General features: G+C 35.5%; 1 protein-coding gene across 2 annotated transcripts in view; it reads left to right on the top strand.

Annotated features, from left to right (window-relative positions):
* The first annotated feature begins 3,912 nt into the window (after nt 1-3,912).
* Nucleotides 3,913-12,216, top strand: part of ETNK2_1 (Ethanolamine kinase) — a 33,946-nt gene continuing 25,642 nt past the window's right edge. For both annotated transcript variants that reach the window (XM_051217764.1, XM_051217763.1), the window contains exons 1-2: nt 3,913-4,213; nt 4,261-4,526. In XM_051217764.1, coding sequence (XP_051064189.1) covers nt 4,076-4,213; nt 4,261-4,526 — 404 coding nt within the window. In that variant the 5' untranslated portion in view covers nt 3,913-4,075. The remainder of the gene's footprint in view (nt 4,214-4,260; nt 4,527-12,216) is intronic.

Below are 12,216 nucleotides of genomic sequence, written 5' to 3'. Positions count from 1 at the left end.
TAGGCTTAAACCTTATAACCCGAGCAATACAGCCCGATCCCGCTTCACAACAGAACCAGACACCATATAGGCTTTAACGCTACAATCCGAATAGTACAGCTCAATCCCTTGGCGCAACCACACAGTTACCAAGCACCCTAGTGGACCATTCGCACCATTTATATACATATTCATATCACATATATAGTTATTCCGATCAATGATCGCGTGAATCAACTATGCACAGCATGAATAAGCCAACGTCGATCTATTCCGCCTACACAACAGTCAAACTCAATAATGTTAGCAATGGCGACCTACCACCTTAAAATGTCCCAGTGACAATAGCCCTTGAGAACACTCAAAAGCAACCAACAGAAATGAATGACGCGGTCTCATTTCTGTGTATATGTGAACCAAGTATGTTTGAAATATCTGATTCTTATATCGAAGTCTAACATTGATGTTATAGACTAAACCTACTGGATTAGACAAGAAGTTACTATCTCATACAACTAATAACAACTTGAAGTTGACTCTAGGTCTCTTGTACTAGTTTACTTATCATTAATCTAATTATATAAGTTAGTATTTTATTGACAATCATAGTCGTATGATAAATTACCGGAGCAAAAGGACATAACACAATTGAACTGTAGTGATTACTGTATTCAATCAGTTCATTTAAACCTACTAAATATGATTCTATGAAGTTAATTAATTCATTCATTAAAGATAACAATTTTTCTATATTGCAACTTATATCATGGAGACTTTTAATACCAAAAAAGAAAATATCATACAATCTATTCAAAGGTTAATCATCATCATTGAATATGGTACGATAAGGATGAATTGAGTAGATCTAATTTAGAAAAGGAATTTAACTTTCAATTTTTATATTTATAAGTAATACTTACAACGATTTCAGTCTTCTGTAGGAATAGAACAAACCATATCCTAGCGATGGAAGAAGTCAGGAAAAAGCGCTGGAAGTGGATAGGACATACATTGAGAAAAGCACCCAACTGAGTCACAAGACAATCCCTCATCACATAGAATCCTCAAGGTCAAGGGAGAAGAGGAAGATCAAAGCATACATTACACAGAGAAACGGAGATAGACATGAGAAGAATGCACAACAAGTGGATAGAACTAGAAAGGAAGGTCCAGGACAAAATGGGTTGGAGAATGCTGGTCGGAGGTCTATGTTCCAATGTGGGTAACAGGCATAAGTAAGTAACCTGCAAAGATTTGATGGATAACCATGATTAAAGTTAGAAATGTGTACGATTAGACATTTGATTGAGTGATAGTCATAAATAGTGGCTAACAAGTCAATAAGAGACTGATCAATTGCAGTCCAAAACATCAATAAGAAGATTCAAGTAAACAATATCAAATGAATTTAAAACTTCACCTCATTGCACAAGCAAGTGACTATCAGGACTCAGTAGCTAAGTGGATAATGTGATGGCGTTTGAAGTGAGTGGTACTTGTTTCGAGTCTTGGAGAAAACATCAACTCTGAGATGTAGATATATTCAGCTGACGAGTCCCAAACAGAACGAAACACGTATCCTGCATTTCACTGCTAGCCACTATTCATCTTTGACTGATAACTTTCATGGATGGTTTGAAAAGTGTATTTTGATTATTTCATTATCCTTCAGATGTCTAAAGACTCAGTAGTAGCTCTTATAGGTAGAACATTCATTAAGAAGGTAGAACAGATATATATATAAATGAAATTTCAGTTGCTAAATAATAGTGACTTTTTAGAATGAATGGGATGTTAAGAAATTGGGCAGAACACAACTGACACATGACATGGCTTATAGTCTCTATCTTAACTTTCAATAACTATGATTAATATAAAAGATTAGTCACAGAAAAACTTACTAAATTGACATATTAAAACATAACAATCGTTTCAGACTACATCACCACCGAAGTAGGTGGACCGAGTCAAATAGAAAAAGGTTTTGACAATCTATTTCAACGAACATTTAACAGTGACCGTTTGTTCCAATTATGCCCTATTGACTTTTTTTCCTAACGACTAGTAACTTTTCGCACGAATTGGGATACTGACCTGGTGAGTTAAACATGGACATTAATCAGCTATATGTTTGCCAGCCGTTATTACCTATAGGACCATTAGAGAACCATTGCATCTCCTGAGCGATATACATTAAAGCCAACTATTATGTGATGTATAGTAGTATCTACAATAGAAAGAGCTCTTTTTGTTCAATTCCAAGATGGGAATGATAAGATGTATAATTCAGGAAGCAATAGCTTGAGCAAAATTCCCATCCTGAAATTACTGCTACGCTTCTCAGTTTACTAGATAAAGTGTCCAATTTTATTATTAGATCTCAGCAACAAACCAGAGAATCCTAGCAACATCTAATCGATTAATTATAAAATAATGAATCCTATATGAAATTAACGTTCTATAAATAACTTGAAGGAAAAAGAAATAGTACAAGTGTGGTGTGTGTTACTGATATCGACAGATATAAGTAGTATGTATCAACAATCGAAAGTGAAATACCTGGTGGCAGAAAGGCAAGAAGAACAAAGAAAAGCGAATGAGATCAAACAATGATTAGTGTGGAAATGAAAGAACAGTGAAGTCTGAGATGATTGATTGACAGTTTACAAATGAAGTATTTACTGTATGGTTTTCAGATTTTAATAAGATGTTCTATAATTTTGTATTTAAATACATTCAATTGTCGTAGCTTGTTTTCTCGTTCACTATAGTAAGTCCCGATAGGTTAACTCATCTAGTGAAAATTGTGCATATTCAATATTTATGATAAATAATTATTTCCATTGTGTCATCTATATGGATTGTCCCCAAATGCCCTCGTACGGTCGATGGTGGGGAGAGTCAACTCTCCCCCTCCAAATGCTCTCATATAGCCACGTGCATACAACCACTACCAGAGAAGTCCTACTCACTGCCTTTACGCATCACGAGTGTTGTTTACGAAATTGGGAGGAAGAAAAAGCGAATGACCGGTGCTTTAACCGGGTTGGTTGACACAGAGAATCCACCTAGGGCAGTCGGAAAATCCTGAGTCCAAACCAATGGTGCACATGGACTCCAGTATCCTGAGGGAACAAATAACGTATGAACCTATTGTTAGTCACCGACTACCATGAGACTGCATCTCCTGACGTTGCTCCACTATCTTGTGAATCAGACCTTCAGGTCGAAGTCTTGAGGTGTGATCCCCTAAGAAGACAACCTGTTTCCGCCTGGGCACTCGAGCAGTATCACAGCCCACACATAAATCAAGTGACTTGTGTGGCGCATATGTATTCGGTGCTCCTTTGAACCAATATTCATATGTCCAAATAAATAAATATACTGTATGGATTGTATTTATTACAGTTCCCGATCACCAACCACCTTTTCAAGTACGTTTTGTTATAATCACAATTGATTAAGATAACCACTGACAGATCAATGAGAAGGATTTACATTAAACTTATTTTTTCTATCTATTAAATTAAGAGAAAAGTTTTTTGGACAAACTTTTAAGTGACTCAAGTCCGTATTAAATTTCAATGGTGAGCAATGTCCACCTACTGATTAAGGTTAAAAAAGGGTTTTAAACTTGTGTAAAGGATAAGGATTAGATTTAGGATTTTCATTACGAACTGACCTCAGGTAAAATGCCAAGATGGCTATTTGGATAAAGAATTTCGCGCCAAAAAATCCAAGACCTTTAATCGTAAATCTGATTGGTCTCTAAAGTTGACTCGATAAATATTTTCAATCGTTATCTGGTAGACAGACATGATACGATCCGCTGTAAAAATTAAAAAAATAAATAAATAAAAAGCATAACCAATTGACCAATGATATGGAAGCTATATCCATGGTCACGTGAAAATAAATTTGTACATTGTGAAGCTCATATCATTCTCACCCAATCAGAGAGCGAGTGTTGGTATCGTATACAACCAATCATATTTTATCTGACCTTCAAATCGTATGACAAACGATTTAAATATTTAAATCTTTCCATGTACATTTATGTATATTAGCCATTTGTTATTGAGTGGATTATTACAGGATGACGGTCATTCCTCTCGTACCAGATAGTATCCCAATATTGGATATACGTATATTAGATGGTAATGATCAAGAAAATATATGGAAAATATTGAAATCCGTTTTCCCTAATTGGTCAAAAGAATATACAAAAATGAAAGTATGTCGATTATAAACCATAATAATGATTGATTTTCTTTTTTTTAGCCATTAGAAGAAGGATTATCTAATATAGTTCTACGTTTTGATCATGATAATAAAATAGATGAACCTAAAACTATTCTTATGAGAATTCGTACAAGATTAGCCGATTTTATTGTTAATAGATGGGATGAAATAAAACATATGCATTTGTTACATGAACTTGGTGGTGAACAAAAATTATATGCAGTTTTTCAAAATGGTTTAGTTTATTCATTTATTAAAGGATCAACTATAAGTGTGGATAAATTTTCAGTGCCAAAGTATAGCGAGTAAGTTTATTGTTTGGTAAGTATTATTTTTAAATGAAATAGCCTATAGACTTTATTTTAGATTTATTATGTAACAAAAGCATCTAAATATGAAATTGTACACTTTTTCGGTTGTTTAACAAGCCAACAGGGTTGTTACTGACTTACGCCTGTTACTCCTCGTGAAGGAGCATAGGCGGCTCACCAGCATTCTCTATCCAACCCTGTCCTGGGCAGTCCTTTCTAGCTCCTTCCAGTTGTCCATCCTTTTCATATCTGCTATTTCTCAACATAATGTGTTCTTTGGACTTCCACTTTTCCCCTCCGCTTCAGGATTCCAAGTTATGGCTTGCCTCGTGATGCAGCTTGATGATTTGTGTAATGTATTTCCTATCCATTTCCATCGTCTTTTCCTAATTTCCTCTGCAACTAGAATCTGGATTGTTCTCTCCCAGGAAAGGCTGTTGCTGATGGTATCCAACCAATGGATGTTGACTATCTTGCGTAGACAACTGTTTATAGATACCTATACCTTCTTGATGATGGTTGTGCTAGTTCTCCAAGTTTCAGCTCCGTTCAGTAGAACTGTCTTGACGTTCGTATTGAAGATTGCGAATTCGATGTTGGTTGACAGTTGTTTTGAGTTCCATATGTTCTTCAATGGTAGGAATGCGGCCTTTGCTTTGCCAATCCTCGCCTTCACGTCTGCATCTGAACCTCCTTGTTCATCGATGATGAGGGTTGTTAATCTGAGTTAATTTAAAATTTTAATGAAACTGTAGTATAAGGGACAACATGGAACAACTTTGAAATTAACCGTATGACATCAGAGTTCGTGTCAAAAATTTAAAATCAGGAGTTAAGATAAGAAGTTAGGATTAGGTTTATATCGCGTACTGAAATTAGCTACAATGCAGGAACGCTTTACAGCAACGAACAGGCACTTTTGTTTCAGCAAAACTAGAAGAACTAATTCCTCTATTGTCATCCTTTACCTTAGCATATTTTTTATTGATTTGTGTTTTTAAAATATACAAATATTATAGATTAGATTCATTAACCTGTAATTAAGATGTATCTTTAATGGGAACAGGGAAACATATACTCCTACCACTAATAACATTTACTCGTTAGTATAGAATAGATATATTCCTAAATATTCTATAATACAATCTCTGTCATAGATAACTACCAAATTGTCGATGACTCATATGTCTGGAAACTGAATATTCTTAGTATATAAAATCTGTGTATAAATTGTTTCCTAGAATATACTATTGGAAACTTCTCAACTATGATTCTATCTTTTAGCTTAGTTCTAGGTTAATTAACTGCTGATAATGTTCAGAAACTAATACAGTGGTCTTGAGTGCTGTTGGAAGTATTAGTAAGCTACTAGTATTCGACCACAGATGTCTTAGAAGTATTGCTGGCGTCTGCTGGGATCACTGGGTAAGTACTAGTGAGGTAAGACACAGGGTATTGTAGAATGATGGTAAGTCAGTTGATGACACTGTAGATCTTCATCGACTGAAATGGTTGAGTCACATGTTGCGTACGCCTGAACACCGCTTACAACGACGCACAATGCTGTCTAGTGTTGGAAGTGGTTGGAAGAAGGTTAGGGGCGGACAAACCAAAACGTGGCATCAGTGCTTGAAGTCACTAACTTCTGGTCTGAGCCATGTTGGTAGATACAGACTAGTTGGTTGGGGTCCGCGTGACTATCGTAACCAATGTTTGGAGACTCTTGGTGACATGTCTCGGAAATGATCGAAATGGCGTCGGTGTATACACTCTCTGTTTTCCCTTAAACTATGAGATTAAAATTGCTTCATATCTTTCTTTCTACCAACTAATTCTTTCTTTCTGTACTATATCTTTATATGTAATCTTTCTTTTACATATTACCACCTCTGAATTAACTACTTTTATGAATCCGGTGTTCATGTTTTTGTGCTAATGAGGTATGGTAACTTGGAGTGATGGATATATGTGCCTTGTCCTACGTTTTAACTGACTGACTGAATGTTAATAAAGATAATTAAAATTGCGCCATTAAACCATCTAGCCCAGAGAACTCAACAACTATAGTTTAACTACAGCCCTGATATTTTACACTAAAAATAAGGTGGCCTTCGTATACACTTTGTAAAATCGTTATAGTTTATGACCCTTTCAAAGACCTATTTTATAAATGTAAATCGTTTAAGTCTCATCCTGGTGATTGGTTCAGGCGTGGTAAATATAAGGAAGTGATCTTTGTATCCAATAATAGTCCGTCTGTAAATTCAGTTTTGTTCTTCATATTTATTCCGTTTTCCGAATCGTTTTCTCTATTTGGTTTTTTTACTCGTAAACACGGCTTTTGACTCGACTCCTATTCTGTCCATATTGTTAATTTCGTCTGGTTATGATGTGATTATTTGGATTAATTGGGACTTCTCCCAGATTTTATGTTGGCTTCATCAACTTGACATTGGTTCCCAGGGTGAAGTCATGTATCATTGAAATTATTTTGTACAGAACCTGTTTCGTGGACATCATATAGGAATTTTTATTTGGTTTAGAGCTTATCATCTGGATAAAGAAATTATACACATTAACTTGACAAAATTGTCTAAATAATTAGATAAGATATTAAGATTGAAGATAACGATGATAGGGAGAAAATGACTGTAGCTCCGTTATAAATGATTGATTGGCCAATGTTGTTGGAGAGCCAAATTGATGATTCATTTTGTACGTAATAATCAAGTTATTACTACTAGCCTGTTTGTCATACTAATTGTATTCTACACTCCAGAAAGAAAACGTCTTCGGTAAATAACCGTCATGATATATTGATCAGTGGAAGCACTAAACAACGTAATTTAGACCAGTAAACCCTACTTTGTTGCAGGCATTCACTAACTTTCTTTAATATTTTGATGTTATTATTTAGGTTTTATGCATTATCTGTAACTTGACTTACTTTTGATTTTCTAGTTAAACAGGATGATAAAGCTTAAAATGGATTATAACAGAGCTAGTATATATTTATTCGTTTTCCTCTTCTATATCTTGAACAAGATTACTTCAGATCGATAATTTGTTTCCCCACTTCCCGTTTGTGTTTCTAAATATTCTCATGTTTATTGATTTTCTGTCTCAGTAAAGTGTGAGGGGGAGCGGAAAGGGCAACTTTCTTTACTAGATTTTTTTGTGTGCATGGTTTACAATGTGTCTGTGTGTCTGTCTCTCCATGGTTTTCATTTCTTTCTATCGAATTCAAGTATCCAGTAGAATTAATCGATGTGTTGTTGTATGCAGTATATAATTCACTCGATCAGTCTCTCCAGTGAATCATCTCGTAGAACGTTAAAACAAGCAATAAAATGGCATAAGATTTATAGCATTTTTTAAAAAAAACGTATCCTTGTGAATGATTGATTCAGGTTTTAAGTTTAGGACACTGGGTTTAAAAGGTAACTCAGTAGTTACATAATCCAGAACCTCAATTATTAACTGATCATATCCACATTTGGGGGGGAAATAATGGATTTCCTAAAAAAGAGTCACTTTGATATACCTTTATAAGACGATTTCTGAAATTAGTCGACTGAAAGGATGATATCAATCAATCAGTCAATTATAATGAAAGTAGAGTTAAGTCCTAGTGTATGCTAGCCCAAGTATGCATGCCACATATTGATAGTCATCAAGTAGGTGTATTAGGAATTGATTGTTGCATCTATGTGTCGGACGTGTCAGTTGACCACACTCTGACAGAACTCTCTTATAAGAGTTGATAAATAATAATAATAACAACCCATGATTATGGTAACTCTGGAAGAAACTGCATAAATACATGAAACATTATTGACTATATCAGTACAGAAGGGGTTTTTGTGGATATTATAATAATTTTAATAGTTGAGATCATGAGTCAATTGAAGCTATAATATCCACAAAAACCCCTTCTGATATTAATCAACATATGCTCATTAGTGACTGGCTTCAAGAGGTATTTCCTGGAGTTCCAGTGAGAAGCAGTGACCAGTGGAGTTCAACCGGGTCTGTTGTGAGATAATAACTCACTGATGACAATGGTGGATGTGTCGCTCAATTTTGTGGATTAGTTCAAGTTAGACATGAACACAGTTGGATGCCGGCCCAGTGGTCTAGTTGGTTAAGCGCCTGGCGCGAGACTGATAGGTCCTGGGTTTGAATCTTTTTATGCGAGATCGTGGATGCGCACCGCTGAGGAGGAGTCCTACAATAAAACGAAACGACCTTTGCGTGCTTCCAGGTTTTCCATGGTGGTATAGCTTCAATTGACTCATAATCTCAATTATTAAAATTATATCAATATAGGTTAACTTATACCGTGTCAAATACACTAAATAAATAGTACATTAGTGAACATTGTCTTAACCATACTGTTTTTTTAAAATTTTAATGAAGTGTATCATTCATGTCATAGAAGAGTTAGTCTTATCACTGAAATCTTTCTTAATGGTCGAAATCAATTGAACAAATTTTGTAATAAATCCAATAGTTTCACAGAAGAATTACATGTCAATATTGCGTGTATGTGTGTGTGAGAAAGGGTATGTGTATGCGCTCTAATATGCATTTCCAGAAGTCTCTAGTCGAAATTCTACGCTGTTTGTTAGTACTCGTCAATAATGTTAGGTTTGTAGTAGATCAATATAGAAGAAATATATCCGTACTGTCTTAAGAACACTTAATTAATATTTGCTTATCGATTATGTACTACACTTTCAAGTCAGAAGGATATATACAATCATTAGATTATAATATCAATAAAATATGGTACAGACTACTTAAAAGTCAATAGTTCAAATCACGTCATAACTTTTTGTATTGACCTTAATTTTGACCTATTTACATGTTAGAACCTAGATGGTGTATTTACTGTTTCAATAGAATTTGCTTAACCACCTCTGTTTATTATTTAATGTCATTGACACTGTACTTAATCTTAATATATTCCACTTATATTTATAATTTGGTAACCAAGTTTTTTTTGTACAACGAATCGAACAGTCACAGAATTGATGTATTTAAATTTTTTATATGAAAAGCTACCACTTCTATTGTGTCCCGACCGTTGTTGCTACCTCGATGTGGTGGTCGGGCTTGCCTATCGTGATGACGCAACCGAGCTATACTGGCTGGAGCAACCGTCCCTCAAGGTCCTACCATGTCAGACAGGTCGGTTGAAGAGTGGTAAGACTAAAAGCAACAAACCCAAGGTCCGAAGTCGAAGTCGTACTGTACGAAGGTGTGACAGCAGTAAGGTGTTTCCTTCAGACAACCAGCATAATAGCGATGCTGCCTTCCCACAAGGAGAGGTGGGGTTAGAAAAGGTCGACCCTAAAATGCACATCTCGCCTTATCCCACGGATATCCGTCTCCGGCGGTAAGGTCTCAACAAGTACGGAGATAACACGAAAATTACCCATAAAAAGGTTGTGTGTGACCGACCTTAAGCAGTTGTCCCTTGGGCACTGCGGTCACGCTCTCAGGTCACTAAGACCACCTCTGATCCAATTTCCTTTTCATGTACCTCCAGAAGAACCCTTCCACGGTGTGGGCAACCGGGAAGTGATGACCGCTCTCATACCTCTAACAACACTCAAGACTTCTATTGTGTATAGTTGGGTTGTTTTGATTCTTTGTTTGTTGATCAACCCTTATTAATTTTTCTTTCTAAACAAATATTGACTTGTTTCTGTGTACACTAAACGAATTTCCTGACAGGAAACATAACAGTTGAAGTTTGTTACTGTTTTATTTTTTTTTTAATTATTATTAGAAGCTTTATTCAACATTATATTTTTGGTACAACATAGAATTCTCAGCATAAAGTATTTCAACAAGTTTACTTTTCTTATTCCATGATCTATTGTGGCGATAAATTTTGAATGATGACCGGTTAGATGTTAGGAGTTCGGTAATCCACATTTGATTGATGTTCATTCGTTTCAATGCATATTGCCAGCCACCATGATGTCGCTGATTGTACCTTTTTGTATCACGTATAGCGAAAGGTTGTTAACTTTTCATAAACGCGCCTGAATAAATTGTGCGCACATTAGACATAATGATGTGCTAAAACAAACAACAAAACAGATAACTTGATGAAATATCTAGATCGGAGGAACAGGTAGCCCAGATATTCAAGCAGGCCGCCAAGGGACAATTTTAGCTATACCACGTACCACTTGAACACCAGAACACTTGAACCGTTCAAGTCACAAGTTAAAATACAGGAGGTGAATGGTAAGGAATTATATTCCAACCTGTGTCAAATATGGTACAAAACACTTGAATGTTTATAGTTTTCTGGTAAAAATGAAATCATCATTCAATCCGCATGCAGTGGTATTCAGCACTTTTCCAATAGAGAAGCTACACGTCGACATTCTGGATTGTTCTCCCAGACGATGATTGGATGGAATGTCTTCAGCTCTTTCTGAGCTTCCTTGAGCTCGTCGGGGACTGTCCCTTCATCGATAGGATATCACTTATTTTTATTGCATATACTAATACATATTGAATAAACTTTCCAACCAAAACATTGTGGTTAGGTCTTCAAGGATTACAGATTTAAAAAATGCAAATTAATGAATGAGGAATAGTTTGTTCCATAAATTCTCATATGCTTTTACACAGTTTTATATTTAAACGAATGATCCAAAAGACTGACATAGTTTAAGGCAGATACATCGTTTAAAATTATAGTAGCGTACGGGGATTGAGTTTGTTAATGTTGCAATGACTATTATGCGGTCTTAATAACTTGAATATAGTTTATACGTTAAATGAAATTGTGCAATTAATCATCACAATAAATATACATAAAATAGTATGAGAGATAAATAATAATATAATTTAGTAGTTGAATTCATAAGTCAATTAAAGCTAGACCACCATGGAAAGCCAGTGAAGTTCAATCGGGTCTGTTGTGAGATAGTAACTCACTGAAGATAATGGTGGACGGTGGCGCAATTTCTTGGATTGGTTGGAGTTAGACATTAACATCGTTGGATACCGGCCGGCTCAGTCGTCTAGAGGTTGTGTTCGCGCACGAGACTTATAGGTCCTGGGTTCAAATTTCGCTAGGCGGAATCGTGGATGCGCACTACCACTGAGGAGTCCCACAATAGGACGAAACGGCCGTCCAGTGCTTCCAGGTTTTCCACGGTGGTCTTGTTTTAATTAACTCATGAATTCAACTATTAAATAATGTAATTATCAATAAAGGTTTAAGATACTTTAGTCAATGAAGTTTGAAACATGCAATCATAATATCATAAGATAGAGAACAAGATACAAAATATACGATTCAATATCGTCAAGATTGATTTGTATTTCTATAGTGAAAATAATAATAATACAGAATAGAGGAATTGATATTCTAGTTACTAGGATTCAAATTTAATATCATTCAGTTGTAATGAGAATAGCGATAAATGGTTGTATCATTATTTTAAATAATTAAAACTTTAATTAATACATGACTTACATACGCCTGATACTCCCAATGGAGCATAGGCCACCGGCCAGCATTCTCCAACCCAATTTTTCATAGACCTTCCTTTCTAGTTCTATCCAGTTCATTCTTCTCATATCTGTCTCCATTTCTCTACATAATGTGTTCTTTGGTCTTGAGCATTCCAAGTGAGGGCTCGCTTTGTGA

This window comes from Schistosoma haematobium, chromosome 7, assembly GCF_000699445.3.
Source record: "Schistosoma haematobium chromosome 7, whole genome shotgun sequence".
Lineage (NCBI taxonomy): Eukaryota > Metazoa > Platyhelminthes > Trematoda > Strigeidida > Schistosomatidae > Schistosoma > Schistosoma haematobium.
Note: the sequence above shows the minus strand (reverse complement) of the source record. Positions and strands in the feature narration are given on the sequence as shown.